The sequence below is a fragment of the Eublepharis macularius genome, chromosome 8 (genome assembly GCF_028583425.1).
Source record: "Eublepharis macularius isolate TG4126 chromosome 8, MPM_Emac_v1.0, whole genome shotgun sequence".
NCBI lineage: Eukaryota > Metazoa > Chordata > Lepidosauria > Squamata > Eublepharidae > Eublepharis > Eublepharis macularius.
In genome coordinates, this window is record NC_072797.1 from 16,377,939 (window position 1) to 16,391,558 (window position 13,620).

General features: G+C 43.7%; 1 protein-coding gene across 1 annotated transcript in view; it reads left to right on the forward strand.

Annotated features, from left to right (window-relative positions):
* The window catches only part of DCC (DCC netrin 1 receptor), an 814,397-nt gene that overhangs the window by 514,166 nt on the left and 286,611 nt on the right, over positions 1 to 13,620 (forward strand). The window contains exon 12 of the mRNA XM_054986644.1: positions 1,252 to 1,301. Within this exon, the coding sequence (XP_054842619.1) occupies positions 1,252 to 1,301 (50 nt within the window). The remainder of the gene's footprint in view (positions 1 to 1,251; positions 1,302 to 13,620) is intronic.

Below are 13,620 nucleotides of genomic sequence, written 5' to 3' on the forward strand. Positions count from 1 at the left end.
ACTACAGTGACCTTTAAGTCTTTGAAGGAATGTCCTGGTAGATTGAAGTGTTCTCCCACTGGTTTCTGGACATTGCTGTTTCTAATGTCAGATTTGTGTCCATTTATTCTTTTGCATAGAGGTTGGCTGGTTTGTCCAATGTACAGAGCAGATGGACATTGTTGGCACATGCGGGCATATATCACATTGGAGGATGAGCATCTGTAAGAGCCAGAGACAGTGTAGTTGATGCCATTGGGTCCTGTAATTGTATTTCCTGGATAGATATAAGGGCAGAGGTGGCATCTGGGTCTGTTGCAGGGCCTGGTACCTGTGCTGGTGACTCTGCTAGTCAATTCGTGATTGTAAGTGAGAAGTTGTTTAAGGTTGGGGGGGCTGTCTGTAGGCAAGGAGAGGTCTTCCACCAAGGGCTTCTGAGAGAGAGGTATCATTTCCCAGATGGGTTGTAGCTCACTGATGATACGTTGGATGGGTTTGAGCTGGGAACTATAGGTGACAACCAGTGGTGTTCTGTTGTTAGTTCCTTTAGGTTTGTCCTGGTGCAGGCTGTTTCTGGGTACTAGTCTGCCCTTGTTGATTTGTTTCCTCACTTCATTTGGTGGGTACTGTAGTCCCAAAAATGCTTGTTTTAAATCTCTTAAGTGGGAGTCCTGATCAAGAGCATTGGAGCAGATACGATTGTAGTGTAAGGCTTAGCTGTAGACAATTGACCGAGTGGTATGTTTAGGGTGGTAGCTGGAGGCATGTAGATATGAGTATCGGTCTGTGGGTTTCTGGTATAAGGTGGTATTTATCTGTCCATTATGTAGTTGTACAGTGGTGTCCAGGAAGTGTACCTGTTGAGTAGAGTGGTCCAGGCTCAGGTTGATAGTAGGGTGAAAGTTGTTGAAGTCCTGATGAAATCTCTCAAGGGCTTCCTTCCCATGGGTCCAAATGATGAAGATGTCATCCAAGAATCTTAAGTATAGTATACTCCTCTATATAGTATATAGTATACTCTATATCTGACCAGTTTCTTCTTGCCCTCCATGCATCTGACGAAGAGAACTGTGATTCTCAAAAGCTTATGCTACGATAAAGTTGGTTAGTCTTAAAGGTGCTACTGGACTTTTTTTGATTTTGCTACTACAGACTAACACGGCTAACTCCTCTGGATCTTTAAGAAAGATTTGTCATTGCCATTTTCGACTCTTCTAATTACAGCCTTTCCAATTCCATTCTCTTCCCGCCCCCACTCTCTTTACATTTCAGTGCCAAATGCTATGCCTCAGAACATCTCCTTGGAAGTGGTGAACTCAAAGGTAAGCCAGTGCATACCCTCCTAATCTAAAATGACCCATAATTTTGTGTCTGTGTTTCTGCCTGTGTGTTCCACTTGCATTCCACTTGCATATATACTCAATATGAAGTTGCCATTAAATGTTCCTTCACTCTCCATCTGAAAATTTGACTGCTTAAATTACTCATCCTTGCTGGTCATTTCAGTCCAGTGTGTGGTTTGGCTGGAATAGTGCCTTGTATTCTGAGATTTGTATTTTGGTGAGTCGGAATCTATATATCCCCTATTCATGCTTCTCCAGTAGAATCTTCCACACCCACATGTTTATTACTGTGCATAAAGAAGCTGTTTTGGATTGTACGTGTACAAAACATCAAGTTTCTCATTGATGTGGAAGCATCACAACTGTTTTGTGGTAGGTTGTTTTCTCTGAGATAGGTACCAAATTTCAGATTTCTAAATGGTAACCAATTTGACTCTGATGTTTTGGAGGAGAGAGAGATAAATTTCAGGGTTTTCCAATATTCAGTTTCCAAATTTCAGCTTTCTAGCTAGCTTGAAGAATATCTTAATACTTCTGAGTATACTTTGTTTCCACTGTATTGTGAGAGAGAAGTTCTCTTTGAAATTTTCAAATATTCTAGATGTTTTTGACTATGCATATATTAAATTTCAGACCTCTTGCTCATAGAGAGGTATGTGTAAGTTTGCCAGTAACCTGTCATTAGTGATGCTGCCAAATTTTTGAGACCACTCCTTTAAAGTTTCTTTGATGGCTTCTCTGAACTTGGGATGAAACTGCTCTCATCATTTTCCCATGTCACGTACATGGAAGCCAGTTTGGTGCAGTGGTTAAGAGTGCGGGACTCTAATCTGGAGAACTGGGTTTGATTCCCCACTCCTCCACTTGAAGCCAGCTGGGTGACCTTGGGATAGTCACAGCTCTCTCAGAGCTCTCTCAGCCCCATCCACCTCACAGGGAGTTTGTTTGTTGTGGAGATAATAATGACATACTTTGTAAACTGCTCTGAGTGAGTGTTAAGTTGTCCTGAAGGGCGGTATATAAATCGAATGTTATTATTAGACATGGGCATGAACCAAAAAAAATTAATGAAACAGCAGTTCATGGTTCGGTGCCGACAACAAACCCGAACCAGCGAACTGCAATGAACTTTTCCCACTGACAAACCAGTTCGAGGTTCGTGGTTCATGGTTCATGGGCATCAGAATGGCCCCCATTGGACTTAGAGAGCCCATATTTCCAGGCAGTGTTTAACAGGCTCTCCTCCAGCCAGCACCCAAGTTTGGTCAAGATTGCAATAGGGATCTTGGAATTATACCCTCTCCAATCCGAGGCCCCCAGGAAACTCCCATTCGATACAATTAGAGCCACCAGTTGACGTTGGCCCAGTGTACAAGGGGTTGGCTGTCAGAACTGCCTATCAGGGTTTGCAGGGATGAGATTGGAGTGCCCATGGCTACAGAACAGCCCCCTTCCCCCTCCCTCCCCCCAGGTGTCTTCTCCCATGTAACCAATTGTAACCAATTTGCAGCTCCATGGTTGGATCAAGGTAAGCTGGGCTTCGATTTGGGTTTCCAGGGAAACAGAAGGAGTGCGGACAGAGTTCAGGCATTCCACCAGCTCCATTTCCAAGGGAATTGATTGATGGTGCCTGACTGTCTGGCTTCATGAACCACAGGCGAACACAACAAACCGGGCTTCCAAAGAATGCTGGTTCGTTGGCCATGGACCCTCACGAACCGCCGGTTCGCAAACAGATGATCAGGCGGTTCGTGGCTTTTTTTGGTTCGTAATGCGGTTTGTGCCCATGTCTAGTTATTATTATATTATTATATAAGAGGCACACCCCAAGAGTACAAGTGGTGTGAAATATAAAGATGTCATAAAAATGACAAGAAGGTAGCAAAAAACAAAAAAAACTGGGCCAGATTAAAATGGTCTGGACTATGCAATGAAGCTAAAAGAAATGGAGAAAATACATATTCATAATACAGGAAATGAATGTTCAAAATGTGCTCTGCAGTTATTTCCGTTGATTATCACCTTGTCCTTTCTCATTATTTGCGCTGGCCGTTCCACATCCATGCAGGTTGTTTGTGTCAGAAATGTAGCTGGGTAGGCATTATATATATATTTTTTCTCATGACATGGGCCATAATGTCACAGGTACCATAGAGCCAGTTTAATTAAGAAAAACCACCCTGTTTCGCTAGAATCTGGGCAAATGTGTGTAGTTATTAATTGCCAGCAAACAAGACTTTGCAAGGAGGGTGCTGACTCTAAGAAAGAGGGAAGAACTTTTAATGAGGCGTTCGTTCTTGCAGTACACTTGATGTTGCAATCTGGAATGTATAAGATAATGCCGGCTCTCCCGGGTAGACATTAAAGGATTCCTCGTCACCCATAAAGCATCTCATTTGTGTGCCAGGAGCCATGAAAAGAAGCATTTTCCTGCAGAATGTGAAAAAGTTATGTTTCTCAAAGCAAATAATGAAACTCATTAATTGCCTTCTTCACTTTCTGGGTCTTCAAAGAAGACTCTCCACCAATCTGTGGTGTAATTATACAGTCGAGTCCACGTTTCGCTGAGGAATCAACACTTACAAGTGCGGATGAGGAGATTTATCACTAATAATGTAGGAAGTCTATCATGCAGGTCAAATGGGTCTTTTCGAAGTGGAGAATCATCATAGCTGTCAGGTGACCATCTAGCCTCTTCTTCATATCTCCAAGGAAGGAGAGTCCATCACCTCCTGAGGAAGCCTGTTCCACTGAGGAACTGCTCTAATGGTCAGGAAGTTCTTCCTAATGTTTAGCTGAAAACTCTTTTGCTTTAATTTTAACCCATTGTTTCTGGTCCAACCAGCTGGGGCAACAGAAAACAACTCTGCTCCATCCTCTATGTGACAGCCCTTCAAATAGTTAAAGAGGGCTATCATATCACCTCTCAGTCGCCTCCTCTCCAGGCTAAACATACCCAGTTCCTTCAGCCTTTCTTCATAAGACTTGGTTGGCAACCTCAGGAAAATGTAATGATTCCTTCCTGTCTGACCTAAAAGGAGAGTCCCCTTTTTTACTCTGGACTGCTTCCACACAGACACAATTCTCCTTGGAACACTCATCATGTGGAATGTAGCTACATTTGCAGTAGCAATGGAGCATTGAAGCAAATCTGTATTCTTCTTGGGTCTTTCATTGTGCCTGCCACCCTACATGCCAACAGAAGGCTTGTTATACTGCTATAGTGCTAGAAGCCCTGACTGTGAGCCTGATCTCGCTAGATCTCAGAAGCTAAGCAGGGTTGGCCTTGGTTAGTTGGAAGGCCTTCAGCAAAGATCAATGTTGCAGAGGCAGGCAATGACAAACCACCTCTATTAGTCTCTTACCATGAAACCCCCCTCCTGGGGTCGCTATAAGTCAACTATGACTTGAGGGCAGTACTTCATTTTCATACTGCTAGAAAGCTGGCGCATTATAGTAACTGCTGATTTTAAATAGGGACACTACTTGTCTTGCAGGGGGCACTTCTGGTTTTGCAGCTCCCCCCACCCGCTGCTAGGGGCTGCAGGACAGTCTGATGTTCCATGCGGGCTCCTGCTGGGACTCTCCAATGGCAATTATTGAGGCAAAAACCCCTGGGTTTTGTGGCTGCTGACCAAAGCCCGGCTGGAGGGGGGGCAGCAGGCAGCAATTCCGCAACTTCACACCCTCTCCGAGGGGGATTCTGGGTGCAACCAGAACTTCCTCTCAAGACTCCACCTACCCATCATTCTTTGACTTTCTTCTTCCTGGAACTTCCCCCCCTGTCTCCCTATGCACCTGTAAAGCACTGTTCCACTGTAGCACAGCACGTATTCCTGCTTTTCTTCCCTAAGGCATTGGGAGTTGGGATGAGACCACATGAGGAAGAAGGGGAGGCCATTCCAGGCAACCCCCCTCATCTCCCTGGCTCAAATTGTAATAACTTTTTAAAATCCAGGGGGGGGGGGTTGTAGGCCCAAGAGGAGACCTAGAAAACATTGCTTACATATCCAGATACATTTTACAAAATTCTCTCCTCCCCATCCACATGGTGACCAAACCCCTCTTTGGGCATGATCTTTCAGGAGAAATCATGCCAAAGCAATGGGAGGGGATGGTCTGGACTGGACCAATTGCATAACAACATAGTGGTATATATGGGAGCTCACAAGAAACCCATTGGAGTTTGGGAGGCTAGACAGAGCAAGTCATCCATGTGTAAGGACTCTTGGGCTCAGACAACCTTGCTGAAACTTCACTTCAAACTGAATGTGGTTTTAGTAAGCCTGAACATATGAAGCTGCCTTAGACCAGTTCCATATTTTCTGCTGCTAGTAGCTCTCCAAGGTCTCAGCGAAGTATTTTTCCCACATCCATGCCCTACGGTCCTTTTAACTGGAGGTGCCAGGGACTGAACCTGGGAACTTCTGCGCCCGAATCATGTGTTCTACCAAATTTACCATCACCTTTGGCCATTTAAATATGAAAATAGTGCTTAAGATCCATAATCCTGTTGATCCAGGTTTGGCATCAGGCACCATGGTGTTTTGACCAGGAGCCCTAAAGATCAGGTACTGATGGGTACTCCCTGTGCTGCACTTGGTTCTTAAATGCCATGGTAGCAGGAGAAGTACAGTGAAATCCTAAGGAGAGTCACTCCAGTCTAAGCCCATTGATTTCAGTGGGCTTAGACTGGAGTAATTCTACTTAGGATTTCACTGTAAATAACCGTATGTTCCATACTTACTACAAGAGCATCACCAGACCAGCCTACCAATGCAATCATGTCTGTCTAATGTCCCCTGTAGAGCCAGTTTGGTGTAGTGGTTAAGAGCACAGGACTCTACTCTGGAGAACCAGGTTTGATTCCTCACTCTTCCACTTGAAGCCAGCTGGGTGCCTTGGGCTAGTCACAGCTCTTTCAGAGCTCTCTCAGCCCCACCCACCTCACAGGGTGTTTGTTGTGGGGATAATTATGACATACTTTGTAAACTGCCCTGAGTGGGTGTTAAGTCATCCTGAAGGGCGGTATATAAATCTAATGTTATTAATGCTATTATTACTTTGGCCAAGGCTGGCTGGTAGTACAGAGGCTAAATCTTCACCTGCTTTTCTTCTGCATCAAGACTCCAGTCCTGAACGTACTACATTCACAGTGTAATCCGAAGCAGAGTGACACCTTTCCAAGTCCATTGAATTCACTGGACTTAAAATAAAATGTAATTTATTGTGCCTAGAGCCTTTTCCAGGTATTAAGCACATTGCTCTGTTTTGGCTATCTGGGAGGAAAAATTGCATCACTATATTTTCAAGAGTCTATGCAGAAGGGATAGAATCCTTTTCTTGAGGATATTAATATACATGTAATTTTTAAAAAAATGTATGTGCACTACCAGCCTCAGCTTACAAATATAAAGAAATCTTGTTTGAACTCCTCTTTTTTTTCCATCTGGAAATGATGAGGGATGTACACATCTTAGAAATGATTTATTTATGAGCAGGGAAGACAATCAATCAAAAACTCTGTTACATAATTCTTCCCCCACTGAGCCGCGGCATATTTCCTCTTGCTAGGCATATATTTGTAGCCATGAAGAAAGGGCTAAAAGGCAGTTATCTCTGGAAACTATAATAATAATAGTAATAGTAGTAGTAGTAATACAAACAACAACAGGAGGCAGAGGAGGAGGAATAAACATTTATAAATTGAAATGCTGAAAAAGTAATTCGTAATGCAGTCCCAGAAGTCTGGGATTCTTTTCCCCTCCCAACCATGGTAGTAATGAAGAAATATTCTCAATTTAAGTCCTAAATGTTGACAAGACTGCCTGCAGGCGGTCAGGGGTGTTTTTCACAGGCCTTTACTTGAGTGAGTGGATTTGATTTAATATTTCTGGCTTTCCAGTCCCTGGATTTAAGAACAGATTTATTTATTTATTTAGTAAAACATATATATTCTACCTATCTCTGCAGCTCATGGCAGCTTATGATGCATAATTAAAAAGATAAAATAACTTTATTGATTGATTGAGTTAATTTATTCCCTACCTTTCTCCCAAATCAAGACCCAGAGTGGTTTAGACTTTTCTCCTCTCCTTCATGTTATCCTCACACAACCTTGCGAAGTAGGCTAGGCTGAGACTGTGTGACTGTCCCAGAGTCACCCGGCAAGCTTCTATATAGGGTTGCCAGTCCCCTGCTGGGGGCAGGGGATCCCCCGCTCCCACCCTCCACCCCCTCCCCTGCTTACCTGGCCAGTGGGGGGGGAAGCGGGGGGACACGCCTCCCGGAGTGCACTCCACAGTGGGCTGGTTTGGGCCATAATTGGGCCCATTTGGGGCTGAAATTGGACTGCTGCAAAGCTTGAGAACACTCCAGGTCCCATCGTACTTCCCCAGCAGTGCTCCCATGCTCTGCAGTGGGCCAAATTTGGCTCCAAACAGTTGTAATTCAGCCCACTGCAGAGCACAGGAGTGTTGCCAGGAGGGCCCTGGAGTGCTCCTGTGCTTCACAGTGGGCCAATTTAGGTCCCTAACGGACCCAATTCAGCCCTAAATTAGCCAAAGTTGACCCCCTGTAGAGCACAGGAGCCCTCCCAAGGGTGACAGGAGGCCCTGCACGATGACATCACTCCTGGAAATGACATGATTGCATGGTCCTGGGAGCACATGCTCACAAAGACCTCCACAAAGGTGAGTGCCAGGCCTCAAGCCTCCCGCCTGGAGGGTGAGGGAACTTGGCAACCCTAAGTAGAGTTTGGATTTGAACCTGGGTCTCCCAGATCCTAATCTGACACTGTTCCACCGACCCTAATCCCTACCCCTATCTAATACCATTTCCTTATGTTATTGTTACATGCTTTCTACTTCCCTGAGGGCAGGGGCAGCTCTACTGGAGACTGGTTCTCTTTCGACAGGGAACACCAGAGGCATATTAGTTTTATTTACAAATATGCAGTAGAACCCAGCAAAGAAGCATATCACAGCCTGCTTCATATCTTTGTGTGTAATTTATGATCTTTGTCCAACTCGTCTTTCTGACATCCAGAACTAGCAGCGCCTGTTTCAGTTCAGTTTGATCTCCAAAGAGGGAGGACAAAATCTGCTCAAAGAAGGGGAAGGACACATTTCCCTTTGGGCATGCTGGAAATGAGTAGAAGCTGGTGTTTTATCACATTTTTTTCTAACACTATTGGAAATGGTTTGGAGGAGGAACACTTTGTTGTGGGCAGTTTTGTTTTCACCTTAAGTTTCCAGTTTTCTAATTAACTAAGTTGTCCTCACTCCTCAGTGTTGCTGCTGGCAAGGAATCCAAAGCGAATGGAACAAAAATACAGTCAACGGCATATGAAGGAAAGATCATAAGCTGAAGTATAACAAACTGCACAGCTAGTTTGGAGCGCTCAATACGATTGCCATCTGGACCGGAGGAGAGGAGGGAGTCCTGTCCATTTAATGAGTAGAAAGGGGCTTTTCATGTCATAAAGTAAATAACATCACCAGATAATTCTTGCAGATTAGACTGATGTTAAAGGGATACCTAGAGGCACATTTTTTTAAAAAAAATATATTTTTGAATTTTTTTAACAATATGCAATAGTTAAAAAAAATATGTAACCATATAACTATATAAACAGTATGAATTTTTAAAAGTTGGCAACTGTAGTGCCCAAGAAAGTTTGGTCTTCAGCTGCTTCCAGGAGATTCCCGTTCATTTCTTCTGCTTGTACTCATAGGATTTTCAGTGCCTTTAACTATCCTGGCTGCCATTTGGATATGTGAGGAGACTCCCAATTTTAACTTACGATGAATAAATAAAGCTGTCTGACGCCAAGTCAGGGGATCAGTCAAGGGCAGTATTTCCTGCTGTGACTGATGGGTTGAGGTATTTCATGTCATCTACTACCTGATTCTTTTGTAGGGAGATCTCCTGGCCTGGATCCCATTTCCCACCACCACTAATAGGGGCCAATGGGGGGATCAACAGTGCACCAATGAGCATTAAACAGCATTAAACCGGAAGTGACATCATCACCTGGGTGCAAAGCTCTAGAATTTACTCAAAAGTTTTGGGTGAATCCCAGAGCAAATTGTCTTGATGAGATGTCAGCACTTCTGGTTTCACGTTGATGCAATGCCAAGTCCCTTGTCTGTGCCCTCCAGTTTCTTCTACCAGGACGCCTTCTAGAACTAGCTACCTTATCTTTTTCTCTGGATGGCAGCGATTGAGCCTTTTGTGTTCTGCATGCAAAACAGGTGCTGTTCACCTGTTCACACATTCAGCGCCTTCTCGTTTGGACCACCTTAGTTCCTGCTTTCTTCAGTTTTGTATTACTGTACAATTATATTGTAAAATTGTATTATTCTGACTAAGATCCTTGGTCAATATCTCTTTCTCCCCCCTCCCCAAGGCAAAAGCAGCCACAGGGGAACCCAATCCACATATCTGACATGGAAGAATGAGTTGCGTTCATTCCCCCATTTCATTTTTCTGATGCAAATCACATCTCTCCCTCCCCCAAAGCGGTTGTGTGTCTCATGAACAGGAATAAAAAAGCGTCAGATGGGTACCCATGTGAATTTTCACATTTGTTAAGCAGTAGGTAAATTTGCATTGTGGAAACACCAAGGGAGAAAGGGTTAAACACCCTCTCTCTTATACTGCACTCTTGAGTCACATCAGGGCCTCTGCGGATGCTTTTAGCTTCATGAACGTAGGAGATCCTAATCACAAATCCTCCACATAATTACAGTTTGACTCTGTAGTATTAATTAGGGATGAGCAGATTTCCACTGTTCTGTTCGTTTATTATTCCAAATTTTCTCTCCGTGCTGAATTTCAGATCTCATTAATTCCAGTTTAAGGAAGAGAACTTCTCAATTCAGGAACTGGATTATATGCTGTTTGCTGAAACTTCAGTTTAGTCTTATGTTCCTTCCGTTTAGGGCAAATCCACACATCCCGATGCATCCCGGCGTCACAGTAAACATGTGCTAAACTTCCGGAAGTATAGCATCTTTTTAGCACGATTTCTGACTCATTGCGCGATGAGTCAGAAATCGCGCTAGAAAGACACTATACTTCCGGAAGTTTAGCGAACGTTTACCACAATGCCGGGACGTGTGGATTCAGCCTTAGTCTTATGTTCAGTCCCCCACATGACCGATGCTGATGTGGTTTGATAAAATGTTGGGGGGAAAGTGAATTCTTTATGTGATCAAATATACAATTGCACTGTGATATTTTAAATACCGTCTTGATACAATGGTATTTGTTAATGGTTAGAGGGTCAGACTAAGACCTTGGAAATCCAGGTTCAAATCCACAATCAGATATGTAGGCCCAGGCAAAGAGGGAATATTTCCATAAGAACATATTTCTAATGAAGGATTGTTATCATTAATAATGTCACTCATTGTGGTTTGCCATATAAATTTGCATGGTTCTTAATGTTCAAATTCTTATGAACCAGATGTCATTTCTACAGAAAAGTTCCTCTGCAGCTCAGCATGTAAAATGAAGTTATGTACATGAACAGAATGCGCTTTCAATTTAAGTCTGGTTTTTATCAAAATCATGCACATTAATGACAGCTCGCCCTGACCTGGGTAGCCCAGGCAGGCTCGATCTTATCAGATCTCAGAAGCTATGCAGGGTCAGCCTTGGTGAATAATTGGATAGGAGAACTCCAAAGAAGATCAGGATTGCTATGCAGGAGTAGGCAATGGCAAATCACCTCTGTGAGTCTCTTGCCTTGAAAACCCCAGCAAGGTTTGCCATAAGTCAGCTATGACTTGAAGGTACTTTCTACCACCAAGGACAGCTCAGACAAAGGTGAGCAAACATTCCGAAATGAATTTGTAAGGTTCAGGGGAACTATGAACCAGCCCAGGGAAGCCCTAGAATCCTGGAGAAAATAATCTGTACAGTTCCGGAGTTGGGCTGACCAGACCCATAGAGGTGTCCCAACTTGGTTAACCTATAGTATTGGCAAGGTATATTGTCCATTTTCCCATGGTCTTTATTTCCTTCATGGTGTCAGCTCATTTGAAGCAGGGGGGAAAACATTTCTTCCACAAGGCTCAATTTTAAATGTAAATTTGACTCACCTAATATTAGTAGCTTACAGTCTCTTCCTTCATAAGGAGAAAGAACCCCTGTAGCATGGCTCTACTCTAAATGCATCACATTAGGAGATACTGTATTGCTGCAGCAGGGAATGCTCACCTGGGAATAGGTGTTGTTCTACCTAGGCGTGCAAGCAACTGGAACTGCAAGGCCATTATGTTGCATCCAGAGCGTTGGGAAAAGAAATTATTCTTATTTGTTTAAATGAGCTCACACTCCCAAAGCAGATTTTAAAGCTGTGAGATATCTTCTCTTTTATCTTGCCCAGTAAGCAAGGGTTACGAAGTCGCTGGAGAGATGTGAGATAGGATCAGTAACTAGGAAAGGGGGGGGAACTGCATCTCTTTATTGAATTCGGTGTTGAATTCCGCCTTCGAGATTGGTATCCCTGATCAACAGGAAGCAAATTACACTGGTGGCGTAATTAACTCTGAAGCTATTATTGAAGGCAACCCACCGATAAGAAACCCACTTCGGTGTTGTTCACATGTCCGAATTCAGGAGCTGAAAGATATGAATCTTGAAAGCAAACAGAAAAAGAAGAGGGGGGGGGTACAAGAAAAGAAACACACAACAAATCTGACACAGTTCCTCAATGAAGGGCACATCTTTTAATCCTGTTATGAGTTCTGCATTCTGGCATCAGAGTTTGCCCAGTGTGCCCCCGCTACTTTTTTGCTCGCATGATTGGGAGGCTAATTCCCAGCCAGGAATTCGAACTGCTCAGCTTCTGGTTCAATGTCTGACTTTATTTGACTTATTGCTGATGAATAAATCGTTATGTAGACCCCAGAAACCTAATTAAAGGATTCCATGTTTGGGCCATTAGCAGAGTCTATCGTTTGGCATAGGAAACATGATTATAAGTGGTTATGAGCTGGTTCTGCTGGCTGGTGTGTGTGCAGGAGAGAAAATAATAAATCATACACTTGCTTTATATTTAGAAAAGAAATGAGAGTTCTTTATTGCAGGAACTCCATACTTTGATAGGAAAGGAGGAGAGACAGATCCTAACTATTTAGTCTAAGGATGGACATAGATGGCAGGACAAGGCCTGCATCCATGCTGCCAAGATGGAGGGAGGAGAAGGAGAGAGGTATTGCCTGGAACAATGCCCGAAAGAGAACAAGTGAGAGGGAGGAAGTCAGGAGGAGGAAATCCTGAGAATAGCAATTTACATATCAAAGGACAGGCAGAGCAGTAAACAGTAAACAGTGTCCTGACCTCTCTATCTTTTTAACTCTTTGGTTTGTCCCCCTCTGACACCTGAGGAAAGGGACAGCGTTAAATCCTCCTCTTCCAACAATTGCTTCCTATGTGGAACTACCTAATATGTGACTGCAGGTGACATGGTTACTGTCAGATGCAAATGATTCCGTGACTCTTTCTGTGGCAAAATATATAGAGGCAGTAATTAAATACCAGAGAAATGACAAAGTAAGTTCTTCCCGTTTTAATTTCTACTTAAGGCGATAGCCGTATGAGCAGTGACAGACAGACAGGCTTATTGCTTCTTTCATGACAGTCTTCCTCACATGCAGCCTATTAAGAGTTTTGAATCATGCTATATACTCCTTGCTGGAAAAGGTTTCTTATCGGGCGGTAGGGGAGCTATGGGCACGCTTATATTACTTTAACTAAAGTGGGCTAGTGTGTCATAGCAGCTGTGAGACTGAGCTATGAATAAGCACACCCTTGCTCTGATTCTGATCTCTGCCATGAATTTACTTGATAGCCTTGGGCAAGCTCCCTTCTTTCTTAACCTCAACCCCCGTTTGCAATACGGGGACCATCGTGCTGGCCAACCTTAAAGGCTATCGTAAGAATTTGGACCAGTTTGAACCTTCCGAGGGCTATGTAAGTTCTTGTTGCTGTCATGGGGTGAAGGATACAGAGAGAGGGGGGATTTTGCATGGGCACAAATGTCGAAGTGTGTGTATGTTATAAGAAACCTAATTTTCTTCTCATTGGCAAATGTCCCTTTTAACCAGAAATGTCAGGGGGGGGGGGTGTTCTTCCACTTTGCCACAGGTCCCTTCTGTTAAGTATGGGGTGTGTGCATCTTTACTGATGCTGGCCTGGGTGCACTAGTGGCAGAAAGTTCCACAGGCTGAAGATGACTCTTGCCAGTCCTGGCTTTCTTAAACTGGAGGAAAGTTCCAACATTAGC